The sequence below is a fragment of the Uranotaenia lowii genome, chromosome 3 (assembly GCF_029784155.1).
Source record: "Uranotaenia lowii strain MFRU-FL chromosome 3, ASM2978415v1, whole genome shotgun sequence".
NCBI lineage: Eukaryota > Metazoa > Arthropoda > Insecta > Diptera > Culicidae > Uranotaenia > Uranotaenia lowii.
The window spans coordinates 297588698-297613123 of record NC_073693.1 but is presented as its reverse complement, the minus strand read 5'-3'; the positions used below and the strand labels follow the sequence as shown (position 1 = coordinate 297613123).

The 24426-nt window shown below is 35.0% G+C and overlaps 1 protein-coding gene across 3 annotated transcripts in view; it reads left to right on the top strand.

Annotated features, from left to right (window-relative positions):
- LOC129755827 (ichor) overlaps positions 1-23590 on the top strand; it is a 107082-nt gene extending 83492 nt beyond the window's left edge. For all 3 annotated transcript variants that reach the window (XM_055752508.1, XM_055752507.1, XM_055752506.1), the window contains one exon: positions 11700-23590. In XM_055752508.1, the coding sequence (XP_055608483.1) occupies positions 11838-13415 (1578 nt within the window). In that variant the 5' untranslated portion in view covers positions 11700-11837 and the 3' untranslated portion in view covers positions 13416-23590. The remainder of the gene's footprint in view (positions 1-11699) is intronic.
- Positions 23591-24426: the final 836 nt, after the last annotated feature.

Below are 24426 nucleotides of genomic sequence, written 5' to 3'. Positions count from 1 at the left end.
CATCCACCGAGGAACATTCGAAGCAGATGGAGAAGACGGCAGAAAAAATCTTGGAAAATTATCTCCCAATCTTCTTTGTTTCTCATATAAAAAAGCTGGGGTAGAGGGCAAAAGAAAGGAAAAATACACGGAGGGAAGATCCCGACAGATAATTACAATCTTTGCCGAGGCAAGCAGTCAACCAGTCTTACATTCTGGATGTAAGAGAAAAAAAGAGCCATGGTTACATGTTACATGAATGCCTGTTTGCTATTGGTATTGAGAAAAAATGGAAAAAATAACAATCGTGCAAATCCGACACACTCTTGCTATCGTCGACGTCGCAATTCTTCCGAGTGGATTTGACGATGGTAGCCGTCCAAAAAAAAAACACACGAAGAAACCCGAAGAATGGGAACGGAAAAGGAGTGAAACAATTCCGCATTTGAGCAGCAAATCGCAGCAGCAGAAAACATCACATTAGATTTGCTCCTCCTGCTCGCTTCGTCGCCCCTTTTGATGACTCTCTCCACGAATATGTGTGTGAAATAAACCGCAACCGCAACAAGCTCGTCGTTTTCGTCGTCGTCGTCGTCGTCGTCGTCAGTAGGCCATGCTGGTTTTTTTCCCGAGCTCCCCTTCCGCGAATTTTCCGCCTACTTTCTTTTCGCTTCCAACAATAACAACAACATGACACGACCACGATGAGGATCGTTCGTTCGCGTCGTTTCGCCGCTAAACGGGCTGAAATCAGCGTTGCCACATTTATATCTGTATTTTCGAGGCAAAAAATCTTTTTAATCTGTATAAAATCTCAAAAATCTGTATTATAATCTGTATCCAAAATTTTGATTCCGTATACTAACACTGCACTACGGCGACCTTTTTTATAATGCGTGGCGCGCCAATTTAGTTGCCCTCTTCATTATTGCGAACTGCGACCTGTCAAATCAGTGTTAATCCTGTGATTTTGCTGCATGCGATCCGCTTTTTGGTTTTACTTTGTACAAATAATTGCGATTTCGAATCATTGCTCGAAATCCAATCCGCTACGTGTAAAAAATGAGGTCACGCAAATTTCAATGTGAATATGTTTCGTCAAATGTAACAATCTTTGTCCAACCGGGGTTTAACAAACAGATGGGATTTGAAAGTTGTGTCAATTGTTTCTGGTCAGTTTCTGTATTTAGTTGTAATCGCTGTATACTGCAAGAAAAATATCCACAGCAGCTGAAGTAAGTCAATGATATTTAACTAGTACCATTAAAAGTTACATTTCGTGTAATGCAATATCTGATCTTTGTATATGAATTTCGAACGCAGGTTTGAAAACTGTTTTCAAACCCTTGCATTGTTGCTGCTCCCAACTATAATATTGAAGATTTTCCTCATTTGTGAGCATTACAGTTGATGGCTAGAACGTTGGATCACATTCAGGACGTTATTCTCGATTAACTCAAAGCATAATCAAAATATCATAGAAATTTTTTCATTTGCCGAAAATCTGTATAAAATCTGTATAAATTTCCAATTATCTGTAATCTGTATATACAGATTCTTGGTTTCAAAATTTCAAAAAAATCTGTATGTTTACAGAAAAATCTGTATATGTGGTAACGCTGGCTGAAATGCGATTGACCTATTTTCCACCATCCGCTTTGTTACGGCTTTTCGCCTGCACAGCCCGCTTTGATGTTGCGAAGCAAGAAAAAAAATCCACAATTCGCCGTACCAATTGCATTTGGAGTGTGTGCGGGAAGTTCTCCTCTGGCGATTTGATGGGATGACAGGAGCAGAAAAAAAAACTCGTTAAAAAAAGCAAAATGACGACGATGACGACGACGCAATGGGGAGGGAAAAATTCGCTTTCAATCCGAACTTCCCGCCCGGATTCCAGCCAGCCAGGCAGCCAGGGTGGACGATGGGAGATGTATTGTGGTAGGATTACTTCGGGAATCAAGAGGATTCACGCCGCTCCCGGCGGCCTGAGTGAAAGAGAAAGCATGAGATAATCGACTTCATCGAGCGCCGCACCATTGTCGTCTTCGGTTGGACAACGATCATCTTCTGGCTGGACATTGCTGGATGCGGTGTGGATGAAAGAAGATAATTCATTGCTGGACTCCAAGACCTACGATAAATTTCTCCTTTTTTGTAATTTTAAGCATCTTGAGATGAGAGGCTTGCAGTTTTAAAGGATGATTGAGCGTATGTCAGAAGACGCTGAAAGAATTTATATATCTTGTACTGGTTGATTATAAAGGAGTGTCAAATTATGGGATGCCCTAGGGCAGACAAGTGTGCCCAATGAGAATAAGCACCTTAATGAAGTTTAACTGACCATTAGACTGAGTCGATTTGGGGTCATTTTCAAATTTCTCAAACCCTGGGGTCTAAAAAGCTTTGTTTTGGTTTAAAACTCATCCATGATTTTTTGCAGAATTTTTAACTAACGTTTACATGAGTAAATTTAAACTTTTAGGTTTGTATGGGAAAAATTAATATTTTGTACTGAAAAATCATCATCATTTCTTCTGTGGAACCGATCCTGCTTATGGATTTTGTGCCAATTTATAAATTCTCTCAGGGAAATTTTCCGCTGAACAACTTTGTCTAAGACCGTTACTTCGTATCTTATTACACAAAAAAGTTATTAGGTGTTTAATGGAGGCATGTCTTTTGGCATTGACAAACAATAAATTCAATTAACATTACTCCGGTGATTTCTCAAGACTTTCTTCCAGGTTAGCATGCTCATCCGTACGCATCTGCCATAACCTCTTGCTCTTTAACCAAGATTTTCTACTTATCGTTTTTCACTAGATTTGGCCACGCTTTTGAAGGTCACTCTCGTAACCCTTGGAGCTCTTGGGGGTTGCAAATTTGCTATAACCGTATGGACGATAGAAGATTGATCCTCTACAAACGAATGGTTATTTTCGTTTGATCCAAGAAGAACTTACACTACTCAATGAATGCCTCTCACAGTTCTTCTTCGGGTTTGATCTCCTCTATATAGGTGTTCGACCCGGACTCACAGTTTCTTGTATGGGGCGCGTACTTTTGCTATCTCACCAAGAACATCCGCGGCTTCACTCTATAGATTTCGCGTAGACGGACTGTGCTTTAGCACATTTTTGCCCGAATTGGTGAGTCTGGTCGTAGGGCATTCGCATACGTTTCTCAGGTCTCTTTAATCAGAATTGCGGCTCTGCCACGAAGTACTTCAAGAACTTCGCAACTTTGTCCTTCTATGGATGATTTGAGAAAGACTCTGCACATCAGAAATCGCATCCTTAATCGCCTGGGACTAGACAGGTCGATGAGCTCCAATGAGCTCCGTTACGTTACAGATCTTTAGGTTTACCTTTTATAAACTTAATGTATCGTTGTAGTTCGTTGTGCATTTTTTAGCCACTGTTTAACAGAGTTGAAAAATATTACAAATGTTAAGTGACATTTCCACGGTCATGAAAAACAAATATCAACATAAAAAATGGGAAATTTAGAATCTATCTCATAGAAGGAAAAAAATATATTCTTTTAATCAACAACTTATTTTAAACTTTTCTAAGTTGACAGATAATTAAGTATGCAGTTTAATTTATGCAAGGAAAAAAGTGATTTTTAATGCGGTTTTTTTATTATTTAACAATTTACGCCGGGGGTCTTCAGATCTTCCTCAAAATAGAAAATTTGGGTTATTTTTTAGACTTAAATACACATGTTTTTTTCAGATTTCTAAAATTTTGTATTTTCGAGTTAGATTCGGTTAGATCTTTTTTGTAAATGAAACAAAACTATATTTCAAAGCTTCATAACTCTGTTATTTTGTAATGGAAATCATAAAAAAGCAATCTCAAACGCATTGAATTTTTTTCAGCTTTTTAAATAAAATATGAAAAAAAATAAGGTAATGATTTTCAACACGAAAAATTGTAAAAAAAGCTTTAAATGGTGTCTAAAAATACCGTCTGCATCACCGAATATTTCGACAAAAATATTTTAACATATTTTTATGAAAAGATGATAAAATTTCAATGCGTTTTAATTTGCCTTTTTTTGTTGAAAAATAACAGAGTTATGTAGCTTTGAAATATGGTTTGTATTTATTTTCAAAAAAAATCTAACTGAATCTAACTCGAGAAATAAAAAAAAATAGACATCTGAAAAAATACACGTGTATTGAAGTTTTAAAAATAAATCAAATTTTCATTTTTGGGGATTATCTGATAAACCTCGGCGCAAACCCGTCGGATAGTAAAAAAAACCCCGAGTGCATTATAAAAACAATATTTTTTGTCGAAGTATTTATTGCTTTGTCAATAGTTTTAAGATATGTCTTGTTCCTATTTTCGCATACATATTCAATGCGCTATACCGTACAATCGGAAAAATTTCAAAGGTTTATTGAATTGTTATCCCCAATACATGTTATAAACTTCAATATTTTAAAACTTAAAAAAAAATTAGTATGTTTCTGCAGTGATGAAAGCTTCTGAGAAATTTTTTATTGATTGTTACATTATCTAGGAGGCTGTTGAGAATTTTTTTTAATAAAATGTGTTTTACTATACGCTGCATCATGGCCATAGGAACAAGGAGGGGAGGATTGATGTTATACTCCCCTCCCTCCCCCAATAAGGATCCTAAACTGCCAAGCGAAATGTTCTTTTGTAAACTCAAAATTATAAATCTAATTAATTTTTGATGAACTATTGAACTGCCCTATTCGAATATGATCCCCATGTGCATTTTCATCGTTGGAAAACGCTTCCAAATTACCTATAAAACAAGTTTGTGTTCGAGGTTTGTTCTAGAAATTTAGAAAAAAAAATGACCCATGTTGAAAATATTTTCATATGAGACCCATGATCAAAATTTACCGCTAGAGCATATTATTGAAGGAAACTGCAGATAGAAAACTGAGTTAATCACTAATTTACAGCATCAAACATTATTTACATACAAATTGAACGTATAATAGCAAAATAATTACGAAGAAATCTGTTTCTTAATCACAAAAACATTAATAAGTAACAGGATAACTCTCTCAAAATGGTTTTTTGCTCAAAAAATAAACGATGGACAATGCTTAATAGATGAGTCTTCGGTCATGATTGATGACATAATTTTGACGAAACATTGTTTGATTGGTAGGTGGTAACACATAAACATAAATTAAATTAAAGACTGTTAAACTTACATTAACTTCACAAGAATGAAAACAAAGTTTTTGGAAAACGCTGGAAAACACATCTTGAATCAGGATCTTTCGAAAACTTACTTTTATCATAAAAAAGAATGGTAAACAAATGATAAAATATGTGAGAAGACTACTTGGCACTTCCACCAGCACTGATAACTTAAGCACAAGAGATTCATTTGCGAATAATCTCTGCTCGAGGGTTAAGAATATGCGTATATGAGTCACATGAGTATTTTGTTGTAATTTTTCCGTAAATACTAAGTATTATTAGCGCTAAATTAAACAAAAGTAATCTTTCAAGTGTTTTCTATCCGAACTATAGATGGGTTTTACGATCAAATGATGCGTACGATTGTTTTCATGATAACAAGTTTCAAACTATACAAGCGCATTTCTCGATTTGCGTTTTTTTACACATGGGTCTCATATGCGAATAGGGGCAGTGAAATGATTCAAATGTAATAACCCCGACTCAAAACTAAAGCCAAAACCTCGAAATCTTATTTCTGGTCCACAATCCTACCACAGTTTTTCGAAAAATGTCCCACTTGTTGATAGAAGTTTAGAACAGAACATCGAGTTTCAATGAAGACTAAGCTTGCCAGATTGCCCAGATGTAATCCAGTTTTGTTCACTTTATTTGCAAAATTAAAGGAAAATTTTAATTAATCCAAATATATATTTTTGGATCAATTCAAATTGATTTTTTTAAACTTAAAATATGGTTTTTCAATCAAAAACATCTCTTAAACGGAGACACCAGACCAGGTCACACTTAATGAAAATAATGAAGCACTACCAGAAAACACCGAAAAAAGGGTAGGTAGACCCAAAAAACAGACAATGGCACTAAGAGAGAGAAACGATACACATTCATCAATCGAAAACGCTCATTGAAGAAGATAGTAAGTTGCTATCGAAATTCCGGTATCTGAACTTTTCTTATACCGTAGTTGAACTAAAGGGAATCTTTCGATTACTTTGATTCAGTTGACTGATGTGTTTTGAGATAAAGAACAGATTTTCAAGTGCTTTGCTTCATCATTGTTATTCGATAATTTTGATATTGGCGGATATGGGGGAAATTAACCCGATGTTGCACGGCCCTGATTTGGGCAGAAAAATGTCCCGTAAAACTTAGGTTAGAAAAATTTTGTAGTTCCATTGAAAAAAAAACCTGGCTCGAATCCAAGATTTTGTATTTTAAACCTCAACTATATGCATTTTTCACATTCGAATCTCATGATGTCGGAATGTGAAAAAAAATAAAATAACAACAAGGTATAGCAACATTTCAACTTTCAATTATTTGGCAGAGTTGGATTTTAAGAAAGTTTAATAATGCACAGAAAATTTTTTGACTATTACGTGTCACTGAAAACTGCAAACTTTAGTATAAATCACCTGTAATTAACAAAACCTGTAATTTTAAATTGTTTTCCTTGAAAGTTAATGAAGATTCATTTATTATTACAGCAAATATCCTGTAAAAAAGTTGTACACAAAAAATTAAATGTCACGTAATCATGTTTTCGACTTGAAAAATTACGGTAAATGTCCTGCTCCTTTTTGTTACAGGACATTTGCGTAATTTTACAAGATTCCTGCTGTGTGATGATCAAAAATTGAAAAATATAAAACAGTTTCATCATTCGTAATTTTTATTTAGATTTACAAATTTAATTTCAAATAAATAACTGAAAAAAAATCACATTAAAAGCCAAAAATTTGGTATACAAATAGGAGATTTCTGGATGAGGGTTTTGATACAAATTTCTCTTTTTAATTCATAATAAAAAGTAATCATTATCTGAAACTTAGATTAAAGAATCGTTGTTAGATTCCGAATTTAGATTTTCAAATTCAAATAAAAGAAATCTGATTCAGCTCGAAGTTAAATTTAAGCTCATAGTACTTTACTCTAAGATAATTTTATGTTGTTCGATTTTCATGAAAATCGATTATCAATACATTTTGCCTAAACTTTGCGGTTTCCATTGTAATATCGATATTTTTTCCGAGCAATCTTACAATAAATGATTGTTCCGGAATAAGATAAAAAATTCCATTGCACACACGGTGTCAAACGGTCTCGAGCGGATTCAAAAAATAATCACAGGACTCTAAATATAAAATCAATTATTTATGATGAATGTTTATTGGTCAAAGAATTTGTACTTTACCTTGAAGCAAAAAATAAGCTGTAAACATATTTTATTGGTTTTTATATTGCAAATTAAAGTCATACGCCGTCTTAGCTGATGTAGGCTATCCAGACTAAATAAATCATAAAAAATTAAAACTGCTCAGTTATTCAAAAACATTGTTTTAAACTAAAATGTCTAATTTAAATCAAGTTAACAAGAGTAGATAATGAAACTGATTTTAACCACAAACATAATCTCTTACTTTTATTTACAATTTTTTTGTGATTGAAAAGAGTTAGGATATTATATGCTAATTTAAGTAGCTGCAAACAGTTTTTCTGTTAAATAAATCCCTAAAATTCATTATTTATTATTAAAATCTTTATAAAAAAATGCATTTTTAGAACTTAATTTCGATATTTAAGATTTAAAATAAACACCCAATTATTATTGTAAAACAACCCAAACCTAGCAATTTTTTATACTATTTATGTATGAATGGTTCAAGCAAAACTGTTAGGAGAAAAATTTGTAAATTTGTTTGGTTTGTAATCACTCAAGCAACCAAAAGTTCGGTTAACATCCTTCTATCAGGTTCAACCAGCTCAATCGTGTATTGTAATACAACTTTTTTTCAGCTCCATTTTTAAGTAGCTACATGACATTATCAGTTGACAGAAAGATCGCACAATTAGCGAAACAACTTCTAACCAGCTTCATTAACACTTTTAGAAGCAGTACAAAAAATCGAAAAATACTTTTTCGCTCTTTCTATGCCTTCTCAAGTCCGCTAATTCGATTCAAGTTTACCAACCATATTTGTTACTCATTTACATTCAAATAACATGTTCTTTCCAAGCCTCGAACCCGAGCTCACCACGTAATAATCGAGCTACATACTTGCTGCTCTATATGAACATCTCATGAGTAGGCAACAATTTTACTTGATTTTCTTAAAAAATTAATGATTTTCTTCAAAACAACTTTCCGGTTCTTAATTTTTTATTTTATTCCCACTTTCAAGTCGTTAAAAAGTTCTTCCAAAACTAAATGTGTACTTCACATTTTCGTTTCTCAAGTAACGATGTGTTTGTTTATGCAAATATGCGTTGAAGATCGAAACAAGTAGAATAAGGATTTTAAATATACTTCAAAGTTCCTATTTATATTGTGAAATTGCATTTGAACGCCCGTTGAAACTAATTTTAAACTTTCAAGTGTACATTAATTTAATTTAATTTATTTTATTAGAGAGGCTTGCTTGGTAGATTTCAAGTGTACAGAAGAGTATAACAGAGATTTTTTAACGAACTATTGAGCTGTACAAAAAGACATGCAACCCTTTGATAGCTACTTGATGTTGAAAAAATGAAAATCTTCATATCAGCTTACCAGCTACCAAAATGTAGAAACGATAGCTTAACTCGACAGAGAATGAAGTTCTACGGACTTCAAAATAGCATTTTGAACAGTAAATGAGTTCCACAGAACTTTTGTACTGCTCTATGTGAAATATGAGTTCGTTCCTTAAGTGATATCCGAACTTTTGATTGCTTGGACAGACGATCGAGGATCGAATCCTGGAAATTTTTAAAGTCTACGAACGTTAAAATGAACTCACGCAACAAAAACGTAACACACGAAAATGAAACAAAAATAGAATTTAAAACTCTACCGGGTATAAACGAAAATTTTGGTCATATATTTAGTTTTTGTAACTGGACCATTATAGGAGCTAGTCGATAAGGTAGTTCCGAGTCGTGCTTAAAATAGCATTGGCGAGTAGAATTAGAAGAAGAATATCTAGAGAGCGGAAATGAGGCACGGAATTACGTTATGGGAAGGAATAATGAAAAATGTTTGCAGATTTTCGGAGGACCCTGTTAGAAGGATGCCACCCCCGTAGAACACAAATATTGTTTTGAAAATTTGCAAAAATTTGCAAATTATAGTTAATGCCTTGGATTTATGTGTGAAGGTTTGGCAAAAGGTGTGGTCCATATTAGCAGTTCACTGTTTTTTTCGAAATTTACGTTACCATGTCTCGGATCGTCATGCAAAATTGTACATCGGGGTTTTAAGGTACGGAGAATGAATTTAAGGTATCAAGTTCATAATCGTAGATCGGAAAAAACTAATTACTGTTTTTTTTTTTTTAAATAGTCGATCAATGTTTTGAGGTTCTGGGGTTTTAAAGGAACAACCAATCATTCTTTGATGTTGAATTATAAGTTTAAAGTTCAGGAAAGGGTGTCATCCATATAGACTGCTACTACTTTCGAGAAAAGGCGTGAAAATGCATAATTTGCAGGATAAATTTGAAAAATTATGTACCGAAATGTAGTGAGTAGTGAGATAATCAAAGTTTTTTTTGGATGTAAAATTTTTGGATTATCGTACAAAAAAAGGGATTATTCTCTTAAACCATCCATAATTTTAACAACTGCATAAAAACTGTTATTTGACGTTTTTAAACCCTGATCGACTTTTAATGACCGTATGAGAATGGTAGTGTTATCAATCGATTTCTGTTTTTAAATTTAAAAGGGTTTTAAAGGATGTTAAAATGCCAAGTGAAATATAATCAGCCAAGTAAGGAAAAAACAATATCATCTAGGCGGGATTATGATCATTGTCGAGATACTAGGTACAGATTGACTTAAATTTCTAAAATTGTGGATCTCAAATGACTAAATGATTTAAATCAGGAATATAATTTTGTTCCCCTAAGTTATCTACTATCGTAACCTGCCACGAATGCTAAACAATTCCAAAAACCCAAATAATCCGTTATTCCTCGCCGATGATAGCAATCTTTCGACGCATGTCCCGTACTCCACTAAATAGTGGTAAATGGCTGATGGAGTTGATGATGTTAGTGTCAAAATAGCCACTGACTGACACCATTCGAGTCCATCAAAATTTCGTCAACGAAGCAGGCGGCAATCCGGCAGCGCGATGACGTTTCACCGAAAAAACGGCAACACCGAAATGGCACACAATTGAAAAATATTTAGGGAATTCTAATGGCCGGGGTAAACATTTGCTCAAACCAGTCTTTGATTGAAGCGTCGAACTCAGTCCGTCTGTCTGTCTGGCTTTAGGTCTGGCTGGACGTTGATGCGATCCAGACTGACGACGTTGAACGGACGGCCATAATACGCCGATGATGGTGTTGTGGTGTGACCATTCACGCGGCCTACTCTGCTCAACAACTTTGATGGACTCAAAGTTAAACGAACCTGATTCAGGTCTTGTCAATCCTCCTCGGCCCGGCACCTGTTTATTTTTAATATGAATATTGATTCAGTCAGAATCGGGGCCCCTCTGTTCCAGGTTCATCATAGTAGGCCACTCAACACGAACAGAAAAAATATGTGTCACAAAACTTTGTAGTGGTGCGCCCATATGACACATCCTACTTAGGTTGTTTGATTTGCAAATGAGCTATGACAATTGGTTAAGCACCGATTCAAATTTGAATGTCATTAACCATCTGTACTGTTCTCTTTTGTTGCTTCATTATTATGATAATTATGATAATTTTGAAGTTGTTATTTCTGAATTGACAATTTTGACAGTTTTGACAATTTAGACAATTTTGACAGTTTTGACAATTTTGACCATTTTGACCATTTTTTAACAATTTTTTAAATTTTTAAATGTTTTGAAATTCTGACAATTTTGACAATTTTGACAATTTTGATAATTTTAGCAATTTTGACAATTTCAACAATTTTAAAAATTTTGGCAATTTTTATAATATTAAATTTTGATAATTCTGACAATTTCGACAATTTTGACAATGTTGACAGTTTTGACAATTTTGAAAATTTTGACAATTCTGACAATTTTAAGAATCGATCCACCAATTCAACGATCAAGTGTTAAAGTAGGCCTCATCCGATCCCATAAAATGAAAAATCTCAAAATGCTCAACCCGATCTGTTTTGAGGCCTACACGGTCAAGAAATTTATGGCATATTTTAAATAACTAATTAACCATTCTTGTCACTGATTAGCATAGGTAGCCTTCCCCTCGACCAAAACATGGGAAGGGGACTCAATCAAACCCGGCCTAAACCCGGGTGTGTTTTGTGATCGAGTGATAGGGATCTTGTCGACGACCCTCCTTTCTTGCTTTCTCTCTCTCATCATTTCGCCACTTGCTAACCACTAACCAGCTAAACTAGTTAATCAACGATGCATGGCACGGACCGAATCCCCCACTTTCCGACTGCACTCGATCTAACCTAATTTCGCCGGATTTTTTGTTGTTATTTTATGTTTCCCACTAGCTCTGGCACACCATCAACAACAATGAATTAATTTATGCTCTTGTTTTTTTCTCTCACCCGAAACAGGTCGCAGAACCATGCGCTACCGGAACCTTCAGCTCCAGACTTAAGTTGATTGACGTGACGACGAGGAGTACGACGACGATCGGGACGACGCCATCGCGTTACAATCTTGGAGCAGGTGAGACGATCTGAAAACCCCTGATGGTGAACTGCAAAATGGGTTCGCAAAATGATTCGGAGGTCGAGAGTTTGCTGATGAGTCCGTGCTGGAATCAGTCCGGGGGTGTTCAGGATCAGTACCTGCTCGATGGGCACAAGTTGCTGCTGGAGGCGGACCTGGAGTCGCTGCCGAGCGATTCCGAGACGCAGAAGAGTTCGATGGATGTGCTGGAGAACTTGCTGTTAAATTCGAGTTCGATCAACAGTAGTAACAGTAGCGACGAGGATGTTAAGCCATTGCCGTCGTTTACCTCGTTCAATACCGGGCATCTGTCGATCAATGGGATATCGGGGTATCATTACACGGCCATTGCCCAGAGGTTACCAGAGGAGAACAATAACTACACGCAAAATGGGTCGTTTCAGAATGGGACGAGTCAGGGAAGTAATGGGGACAATAACATAGTGTCGTCGTCAACCTGCTTGCCAGATTCGGTGCTCAATCCGGATGGGAATGGGGCCGATAGCTGCCTGCAGGATGTGAAGCTCTTCTCGGACAGCTCGATTGATGGGAAAATCTACTCTGCCAGTGCCGATAGCTGCGTGATAAGTGGCCCGGACTCGGTGTCCGGAGCGCGGATATTTGTAGATTCCAAAGAGCTGTCTGAGTACGACATGAGTTCGATCGAAGACATTGCGGCGATCATAGGATCAGCAATAGCGGACACTACGGTCCCGAACAATAAGGTAGAGAAGAACGATGGCGACGATACGCGGGACTCGTGGATGGATTTGGACGCCTGGATAGAAGGGACCTGTACTACCCCCGAAAGTAAACTGATAGTGTCCCAGCAGGACGCCCTCAGTGAACTGATCCTACCTCATTCTCCAGTCCACACGTCCGGATCGACGCTGCAGAGTCTACTGACCCACGGCTACATGCCGCTGCTACAGAACCGGCTTCAGAATGGTCCACCCATCAAACTGGAAACGCCCACCTCGACGTCCTACTGCGGCGAGCTAATCTCGACTTCAACTAGTCCTCCAGGTTCGGTAGTATCGACTACCGATAACCTGATCCTCAACGGAAGGTACCTGCAAAATCATCAAAACTCTCACTTTGCCCTGACTATGGGCCTCAAACCGGACGGCCTCTGCAGCCCGGATCTCATCGGAAACTTCCCCCATACCACTACCACGAGCCCTACGACACCAAAAAATAAACGAAGGTCCCACGGCAAACCGACCCACAAAACCAATGGTCACGGCCATCTACAGAACCACCAGAACCAGTCTTCTGCGCTGCAACAATCGGCCGTCATATCGGTCCAGCAGCAGCAACAACTCTCCGCAGCAGCTGCCGTAGCCGCACAAACCCAAGCCGCCCTCAGCTTCCAGGCGGCGGCCAGCGAACTCAGCGGCCTCCTCGGCAAGGACAAACCCGTCCATCGGTGTAACATCTGCAACCGGGGGTTCCTCAACAAGAGCAACATCAAGGTTCACCTGCGGACGCACACCGGCGAAAAGCCCTTCCGATGCGAAGTCTGCGCCAAGGCCTTCCGCCAGAAGGCTCACCTGCTCAAGCATCAGCAGATACACAAACGGATTGGGCGGGATTGACCATTAGCAGCAGTGGTGGTCTCGACGTCCGCATCCGGCCGGAAGCGATCCTCAGCCACCTACTGCGCCCAACTGTCAAACTCAAACAATAACAATAACAGTAACCATACCAACCTCCAACAACAACACCACCATCAATCGCTGGCGGCAGCTGTCATGGCCGCCACCAATAACAACAATAACAACTCCCAGCAGCAGCAGCAACAGCAACAGATCCTGAACATTGCCGGAGACTGTCTAACCGATAGTAAAAAGTTTCGATTTGTTCCGTTTGTGTGACAAAATGCGTACCTCAGGAAGGTATGAGCAGGAGTCCGTCCGGTGAACATCTATTGTTAACCTCCTCTGTACATAGTGGAAAATTTATATTGAAAAACAAAAACAAGAGTAATTTATTTGCGGATAGCTGCCTGGTGGATCATCCGAATAATAGTAAACCTGAAAACCGAAAACAGTGCTTAGTTTGTAAGAGAGAAATAATTTATTGTGTAGACAAACCCGGATGCAACCGTAAAACCAGAATGCTGCCCCAAAAGAGAAACAATGACATACATTTTTTTTTTTTTCAAAAAATGAAGTTTGTGATTGATTGGAAAGATATAATTGTGAGGAATTAACGTTCTCAACCAATTTTGGGTAGAAATTTGATTTTTTTGTTATTTAAGCTAGTAAATATTACTATTATCCGGCTCGAAGGACCGTGTTAAAAGATTGCCTTGCTGAACATTTTCCAAAAATGCTTAGATAGAAATTCAGCTTTCAAAAAGGCGTCTTCTCAATCCAAACTAAATGCACTCTCCTTTTTTTTAAATTACAAAACTTGGGTTTTGAAATTACTTGTAATCACCAAACTAGCTCTTTATTGACTAACCTTTACCTTTTTCACAGATGATTTGGCAAACAACTCTGACGTTTCCAACCTTTACCTCAAGGATTGAAAATAGCTCATGTGTTAAACTTTTAACTTCAATCCGGAGTGAAAAATCTTATAAAAAACGTTTCTTATCGCGTGGAAAAGAATGATCGGTTTATAGAAAAAATTTCCGTTTGGAAACTAAACACGTTGAACACTTGATATGTGTTCAGGTGAATCGAAATTTCGTCACTGAGTTTGATTTTTTTATTGGATTTTTGAAGTACCGTTTTTTTTTTTAAATAAAAATGGTACTGCTCCTAAATACTTTATGGATTAAGTGAGAGTTTAACATCGAGCAATCCACCAATAAATCAAGAATCAGAAATTGAGAATTTAGGTCTAAAAACTTGATTTAATTCAGCAGTGCTTAGATTTTCTTATAACTCGTTATTTTCCATGCCTCCTTTAGAATTGGAACAACTGATAATACTTGGAACTTCACAATACTCAATATAAAACTTTGAACTTAATGCCTTAAAATCAAAACACGCACCTACGAACTCATTGCTCAAAATTCATAACTCAAAATCAGAACTCAGATATTCCGACAATGCGCTAACATAAAATACGCTTTTTATAACTACGAACTGCGAAATGAGCGCGATAACTTTTAGTTTAATTTTGTAATCCAACTTTTGATGCAAAGGCCAATAACTTGATCAACTATTGTAGAATAAAAAATCAAACTTTAAAGTTATTCATTGAAATTAAGCAAGACTTTAAACAAAGTTCCCAAAACTCAAAACACAAAATTTGGAACTCAAAAACCCTTAATTTTAAAATTTCGAGCTGTGAGTTCATAAACTAGAAGTGTGAGCTTTGACCAAAGGGTTTCTTTAGGATAAACAACAGAATAACGAAATCAGAATTTAAAACACAAAATCTATAACCCAAAACTTAAAATGATTTCTGATGAAATCAGATTTTAAAACTCAGAATCATGTGATCAAAATTAGGAATTCAACAGTTAACACGCCGATCTTATGAATTTCACAAGTTATAATTTAAAATTATGACTTCTGAGTTGAGCTCTCAGAGCTCTTAGAACTCAGAACTAAGATCTCAAAACTCAGAGTTAAGAACTCAGAGAATACAAAACTTTGCAGTCCCCAGTAGCCGAGCAAAATTTCTTCGTAGATCTACGGATTTTGAGCACTTCTACGGATCCACGGATCGATGTTCGAAATCTACGGATTTTCAGCATTTCTAAGGATAAGCGATTCGAATTGTATTCGTGTGTTGCCCTAGGGCGTGTCTGAGATTATTCCGTCGCACTCACGCGTATGGTGTGTTCCTCTCTGTCAATTAGATGATGGAAAACCGCTAGCGAGATCGTAACGATCCCTCTGACGATTTGAGTTACATCTCTGCCGATTAATGTTTACGGGGTCTTGACTCAGAATTTATAGTTCGGGACTCAGAACTCATACTTCAGCCCTCAGAGCTTGAAATGCAGGACCCAAAACTCAGAAATAAAAACTTGGATCACAGAACTCAAAACTCGAAATTCAGAACTTAAAACTCAAAACATGGAACTCAGATCTCTGAAATCAAAACTGGGCACTCAGAGATTTGAGCTCTGAGTTGTCAGTTTTATGTTCTTAGTTCAGGATTACGAATTCTGAGTTCAGATTTCAGTGTTTAGAACTCTGAGTTCTCAGCTGTGAGTTCGGGTTAGATGGAAATACTCACATCTCGAATAACAATACTCAGAACTCAGAGCTTAGATCTTGGAGCTTAGAACTTAGAGCTTAGAACTTAGAGCACTAAACTCTAAAAGAGCTCAGAATTCTTAGAGCATAACACGAAAATCAGTACTCAGAACTTTGAGCTTTGAATTATTAACTCAGAACTCAGAGCTTAATGCTCCAAGCTCAGAATTTAGAACACAGAAAGAAGTTTTCAAATCCTTAAACTCTGAAATCAGAATTAAGAACTTAATGCTTAAAAATCCGAAGTTAAAATATAATAGGGCTTGTGACTTAAAAAAGCTCACCGTACAGATTTCGAAACTCAAAACTCAGGAGTTGAAAACAATCGAAATTCAAATTCCGGAACTTTCAGACTCAAAGCTTACTAAGAATTCAGAATTCATAGCTAGCAATTAAATTCTGAAAAAACTCATAACTTTAAACCAAAACTGTGAATTTATAACTTAGAACTTAGGATTGAGAACTCAGAACCTAAAAACTTAGTCGCAAAACTCAAAACTCAGAACTGAGATCTCTGAAATCAAAAATGGGCACTCAGTGTTGAGATCTCTAAGAAAAATTTTCAGAACTCAAAGCTTAGAACTTTGAACTTAGAGTTGTAAACTCTAAAAAGAGCTCAAAATTTTAAGCTCATAACTCGAAAATCAGAACTCAAAACTCTTAGCTTTGAATCCAAAACTCAGAACTCAGAGCTCAATCTTCCGAGCTCATAGTTTTTAACTTAGAAAGCCGCATCCAGAAGTCAAAACTCCAAAATCAGCATTACAAACATATAACTCTAAAATCAGAACTAAGAGAATCCAAAACTAAGAGGGCCCTATTACATAAGGCGAGTCACGAGTCATTTTACTCGAGTGATCCATTTTGGCATTATAGTAGTCGAATCGAGTCAAACTTCAGTCGAGTAGCTCGATTGAGTCGACTGCTTGAAAGTTCGTGACTCAGCTGTCACGATTAAGCGAGCCAAGTTTGTTTTGGTATGGTCCTGCATCAGAGGCGCCAGGTGTCCTGATTTATCAGGATTTGTCCTGATTTTCGAGAGACCGGAAATTCTAAAAATAAAAATGTTTGATTTTCTCACCATTTCATAATGAATTAAGTTATAATTTAGCTATCTTTTGAAAAATCAGGACAAATTAGGACATTTTAGAGGGCTTTTTTAAAAATAAGGACAATTCAAGCGTTTCTGAAAAATCAGGCCTCTCGAAAATCAGGACAAATCCTGAAAAATCGGGACACCTGACACCCCTGCTGATGTTTGACATAAGGAAATATTTCAAATACGGTTTGAAAAATGACAGTCGCCATTCGAGCAGTTTGTCGCCATTCGAGCAGTCGAAATTAATTCGATCAGTTTCACTCGACTACCATAATACGACATTTAGCTCGACTCGTCAGTGACTGGAGTCGAGTCGAGTTGCTCGACTCGTTTTATGTAATAGGGCCCATAATAATGTTTGTGATATAACTCAGTTCGCAAATCACTTGCCTCCTGCCCAAGATTTATTACAACGACAATGATCAAAACCAAAAAAATAATAACCTTGAACTCAAAATTTATTATAAGTTATTCTGACTCAGTACTTTGAATTCAGAACTTAGAGTTCAAACTCAGATCTTAGATTTTGAAGCTCAGAACTCAGAGCTTAACACAGAATCCGGAACTTTAAAACATAAATCTTACTTAGAATTCAGAACTCAAAGCTCGGGATTCAATCCAAAAAAAAAGCTCAGAACTTAGATCCAAAACTGAGAGTTTATAACTGAGAACTCAGAACTAAGAACTTTGAACGCAGAACTCAAAACTCATAGCTCAGAACTTAGAACTTAAAACTATATTCAGAACTAGAACTTAAAGATATATTCAGAACTCAGAGCTTTGAACTTAGAGCTCTGAACTCTTAAAAAGAACTCAGAATTCTAAGCTCATACTCGAAAATCAGAATTAATAAACACTGAGCTTTGAATTGAAAACTCAGAACTCAGAGCACAATCTTCCGAGCTCAGAATTTAGAACTCGTAAAGCAGCTTTCAAAACTCGGAACTCAGAGCTCAGAATTAGGAACATTAAACTGTATAATCAGAACTAAGAGAATCCAAAACTATTTAAGATATAATTGGGCTTGTGATATAACTCAGTTGACAAGTTTGTTGCCTCCTGATCCGATGTCCGTGAGTTCGAGCCAAAAATTTATTAAAAAGACTCATAACTCGGAAATCAAAACACAGAACTCAGAGCTCAATCAACCGGGTTCAGAATTTAGAACTCAGAAAGCAGCTTTCAGAACTCAAAACTCAGAATAAGGAGCATAAAACTCTAAAATCCGAATTAAGAGAATCTTAAACTAAGATATAATAGGGCTTGAGATATAACTCAGTTGGCAAGTCAGTTGACTATAATCGAAACAAAAAAAAATGAAATGGTAACCCTGAGCTCAAAATTTATAACTAAGTACTCGAACTATACTCTAACATCACAACATAGAGCTTAAAACTCAGAACTTAAATTTCGAAACTCAGAACTCAGAGCTTAAAACTCAGATTTCGGAATTCATAACTCAGGAAAAAAATCCAATTTCAGAATCCGGAATTTTAAAACTCAAAATTAGCTTAGAACTCAGAACTCATAGCTTGGAATTTAATTCTTAGAAAGCTTAAAACATAGAACCAAAACTGAGAGTATATAACTGAGAAATTAGGACTGAGAACTCAGAATTAAGAACTCAGAACGCAGAACTCAAAACTAAGAATTCAGAACTTAGAACTCAAAACTCAGAACTCAGATATCTGAATTCAAAACTTGGCACTCAGCGATGAGATCTCAAAGGAAAGTGTTCAGAACTCAGAGCCTTGAATTTGGATCTTAGAACTTAGAGCTGTTAACTCTAAAAAGAACTCAGAATTCTAAGCTCATAACTCGAAAATCTGAACTCAGAACTCTGAGCTTTGAATTGCAAACTCAGAACTTAGAGCTTCTAGCTCAGAATCTAGAACTCAGAAAGCGTCCTATGTCGTGAGACGGAATACTATAAAAATAAAAATAAAAAATTCATAAATAGAGCAACATTCAGAACTCAGAACTGTTCCTAAAACTCTAGAATCAGAACTAAGAGAATCCAAAAGTAAGATATGATTGTGCTTGTGATATAACTCAGTTGGTAAGTCAGTTCCGTGCTGAGCCAGTGTCCGTGAGTTTAAGCCCAAGCTTTGTTAAAACGACTATAATCGGAACAAAAAAATGAAATAATAACTTTGAACTCAAAATTCATAACAAAGTATTCAGAACAAAGCACTTTAAATTCAGAACTAAGAGTTAAAAGCTCAGAACTGAGATTTCGATACTCAGAACTCAGAGCTCACACTCAGATTTCGAAACACACTACTCAGGAATTAAAAAGAATTGAAATTCAGAATCCGGAGCTTAAACATTCAAAGCTAACTTAGAATTCAGAACCCATAGCTTTGAATTTAATTCTTAAAAAACTCGGAACTTAGAACTAAAACTGTGAATTTTTAACTGAAAACTTAGAGCTGAGAACTCAGCACACCCAGAACTCAATACTCAGAATTAAGAACTTAGAACTCAAAACTCAGATCTCTGAAATCAAAATGTAGCCCTCAGTGCTAAGATCTCAAAGAACAATGCTCAAAACTGAGATCTTATAACTTGGAGCTCAGAGCTTAGAGCTTGGAACTATAAACTCTAAAAAGAACTCATAATTCTAAACTCATGACTCGAAAATCAGAACTCTGAGCTTTGAATTTAAAACTCAGAGCTCATAGTTTAAAACTACAAAGTTTAATCCAAACTTCCCTATAACCCGAACTCAGAGCTCAGAGCTCAGAGTTCGGAACTCAGAGTTTTAAACAATGAACTCTGAACTCAGAACTCTTAATTTTGAACTAAAAACTGAAAACTTACAAATGGATTCTGAATATTAAAAAAAAAATCACTGAATTCGAAACTCTAAACTTAAAATCTGAACTCAGAACTCAGAGTTCTGAGCTCAGAATATTCAGAACTCAAAATTTAGAAACTAGAAGTTAGAACTGATTGCTCGGAGCTTATAGTTCAGTACCTGAAGATTTGAATACAAGACACAGTTCTAAAAAACTTAGTGATCAGAATTAGAACTCATTCCAAAATTTCATTAGATTGAATTCTTTGAGAACTCAGTACTCGGAAACCAGATTCCGAAACTCCAGATTCAAGCCTCAAGACAGTTCACAAAAAAATCAAGAACCAGATTTTAGAACTTAAATCTCAAATTCAAAATAAATATCAAATTCTTCAGAATTCAGAACTTAGAACTCAAAATTCAGATCTCTGAAATCAAAACGGGCCACTCAGTGTTGAGATCCCAAAATAACCCTTCTTAGTACTTGGGCTTAGAACATAGAGCTCTAAACTCTAAAAAGAACATAGAATTTAGAGCTAAAAACTCAGAGTTCTAAACACTGAACTCTTAACTCTGAACTAAGAACTAAAAACTTACAAATCAGCATTCTGAATATTCAAAAAACAAATCACTGAATTCGAAACTCTAAACTTAAACTCTGAACTCAGAACTCAGAGCTCTGAGCTTAAAATACTCTCAGAACTCAAAACTTAGAAACTAGAAGTTAGAACTGATTGCTCTGAGCTTGTAGTTCAGTAGCTTAAGATTTGAATACAAGACACAGCACTAAAAAACTTAGTGATCAGAATCAGAACTCATTTCAAAACTTCTTTAGATTGAATTCTCAGTACACGGAACCCAGATTCCGAAACTCCAGATTCAAGCCTCAAGACAGTTCACGAAAAATCAAGAACCAGATTTTAAAACTCAAAGAGCTCAACATTTTTAACTTTCGCTGATTCGCTGATGCTATTTTTAGCTCCAAGGTTTCCGAAATCACAAAAAAAATCTGTAATTTCACAGAATTTTTAAATTTCCTATCGACTGATCCAGTAACGTGGAAAAAGTTTCTCGGCGATTTCAGTCACAAAAAATCATAAAAGGATGTTTATTTACTCTGACGTTTCGGCATGTTTATTTTGCCTTTATCAAGTAATTTTTGGGACCTAGAGAATTGTAGGAGCTAGTCGATAAGGTAGTTCCAAGCAAGGTTGCCGTAAAAAAATCTGAATTTGGCGAAAAAAAAATTCTGGATTTTTGAAATTTTACCCAAAAATTCGGTGATGGCTTTTTGTGAAGTTATTTTGTTATGTTTGATTCAAAATTTTTAAAAATTCTACTTGAGCAAAATCAATTATCATTACTAATCTCATCACAGTTTTCTAACCAGAACTTAGAAATACGAAATTTATATTGAAATGATAAATGAAAACTTTGGGAACACGATTAAACTTTAAAAAATCTGTGAACATTCCCAAAATTCTGTGATGAAATTTTGATTAGCACAAAATTTTGTGAAACCACAGATTTTTCTGTGATTTCGGCAACCTTGCCGTGGACTCATTAAACTTCCTTAACCTAGTTGGAAGCGGCAGGATTCGATCATCGATCGTCTGATCACAAATCAAACACGCTAGCTTTAGGCTAAACGATCACCCCCAGACTCTGAGGACAGAATCCAAAATTCAGAAATATTAATAGAATTTTCATATTACAATCAGAACTCGAAGAACAATCATTCAAAGCTAGAAGCGCAGAGCTCAGAATTCTTTAGCTCTGTTCTCACATCAGGATTGACACAACTTAGACTTCAATGCCTTTAAATAAAGAGGAAAATCATAATTCTGATTTAAGAAGATTGGAACACTCAATAAACTTGATTTCAATCTTCAAAATATTGCCTTAAGATATCTTAATAAAATTCTTCAAAAACGTTCTAGGAAAATCATTGCTTATAAACAACAATATTCAAATTAAAAGTTTTAAAAAATATATCGCTGAATGAAAAATTTGGCACTCATGAGACTCAGATCCAATAGCTAAGCTTCCAAAAAGCTTAGCTATTGCAGTTTACCCTATTTCGGAGTTCAGTTACAAATCGAAATTCAAATGTCCTACTGAGAAGTAAAAACTTAAAACTCCAAACTCAAGCCTGAACCTAAAACATTAAAAATTTAAAGACTAAAATCGATTTTGGTCTACTTAAACGACCAGTTCTTAATTTTTTGCAGATTTAAAATTCACAATGATATTTTTCCAAACAATCACGCTTCACTGACGTTATTAGATTAATCGAAAACTATCCCAATCATTATGCGAAAATGTAAAACAGATAAAAAAAACTCTGAATAGTAAAATATTCCTAAGCACATTCAAATCATCACGAGATAACCACCACAACCACAAAACACAAAATGTAAACCACACTTTCTACAATCACCAAAAAGAAATGTAAACTCAATTCACCATTTGTAACCTATCGTGCGCCATAAGATGTTAGAAGCAAAATTTGAAAATGATTGTAAGTCTTTCGAGAAAAAAAAAAAAATAGGAAGATTAACGTTCAAATTTATTAAAATTTGAATCACTGTAACCAGTTCTTCTGACAAAAATCGGTTAAAAATAAACAATTGAGGAACCAAATTCGTCGTACGAATATTGATCAGTGAAAATTAGTCTTTAGGAAGATAAATTTAAAAAAAAATGAAAGCAAAGCACCCAGAAGAACTTTATAAAATAGTAAAAAAAAACAATCAATGAATAATTGTATCAATACTAGCCAGTAAGAGTAAGTAAAAGTATGGATAAAAAAAATTAAAGAAAGAAAGAAAACACAAGTGCAATTTTTAACATTAATGATCTTTATTTAGTCTATTTGTCTCTTTTCTCTCGTGTATGTTAGTTTACGCATGTTGATTTTTCCCCCCAGCTAAGCGCTTCCTTGTAAAGTACCTAGTAGAAGAAAAAAAAAGTTTGGCCACTGCAGAACTTTTATTGTTATTCGATTAAGATGGTGAGAAAAAAAATCTAGAAGCAAAATAAATCTACTTATCACCGATTGTTCATTTTTGTTTCCTCAGCTATCTACTTAAGTCTTCTGTTGTTGTTTTTTTTCTGTCTTCACTTCCAGCAGTGTAAGTGCAAAAACACTCAAAGTATTCCCCCCCTGTAAATAGTTAGTGCTAGCCAGTAAAGCGAATCGAGAAGAAAATTAAGTCCATTATTATTTTTCGAAAACGAAAAAAAAACGAAAATATTAAGCGAATGAGTGTGGACTTAAAGAAGAAATTAGCAAATGAACTCGGAACAAAATTACTCAGAAACCTTTAGACGCAAGACGTGTGTTGTAGCGAAAATCTAATCTGTATCTTTTGTAAGTGAAAAACGATTTAAAACGTAGGTCAATGTAATTTAAGTTATTTTCTGAGCCGATGGTTGCCGGGCAGTCGAAATAGGGTTTGGATTATTTGCCCCAATGATGTTACATTTCTTGAAAAAAATTTCAAAACCCTTTCAAAAAAGATATTTAAAATAACTCAAACAAGTGTTTAGTCAAAATTTAATCCAAGCATGAAAACTGTGGAAATGTTTTATAGAAGCTTCGACAATAGCTCGTTATCCATCGGTCGGCATAGGTTATTATTATTATGAAACAATAAAGTTTACCCTTTAAAAATGTTGATCAAAAATAAAATTGTGATTGTGATTTTTTTTCCGGACTAACTGTTTTGAAGAAAATCCTATTTTTTCTATTGATGACAAGTTGAGAGTTCAGATTTTTAGAAAATTACCAAAAGTCTCTTTAAATAGTTCTAAATCAAATAAATCACCTCAGAAAGAATATTCAAATCAATACTCGCAATAACCAACACAGAATTAGGATGAATTTTTTGACATGTTTTGGCATTTTTGTAATTTTCTGATTTTTTTTTATTTTTTGTATTTTTGTAATTTTTTGTAATGTTTTGTTATTTTTTGTATTTTTGTATTTTTTTTAATTTTTTGTAATTATTTGTAATTTTTGTAATTTTTTGTAATTTTTTGTATTTTTTGTAATTTTTTGTAATTTATTGTAGTTTTTGTAATTTTTTGTAATTTTTTATAATTTTTTGAAATTTTTTTGTATTTTTTTGTAATTTTTTGTAATTTTTTGTAATTTTTTGTTATTTTTTGTAATTTTTGTAATTTTTTTGGAATTTTTGTAATTTTTGTAATTTTTGTAATTTTTGTAATTTTTGTAATTTTTGTAATTTTTGTAATGTTTGTAATTTTTGTTATTTTTGTAATTTTTGTTATTTTTGCTATTTTTGTAATTTTTGTAATTTTTGTAATTTTTGTAATTTTTGTAATTTTTGTAATTTTTGTAATTTTTGTAATTTTTGTAATTTTTGTAATTTTTGTAATTTTTGTAATTTTTGTAATTTTTGTAATTTTTGTAATTTTTGTAATTTTTGTAATTTTTGTAATATTTGTAATTTTTGTAA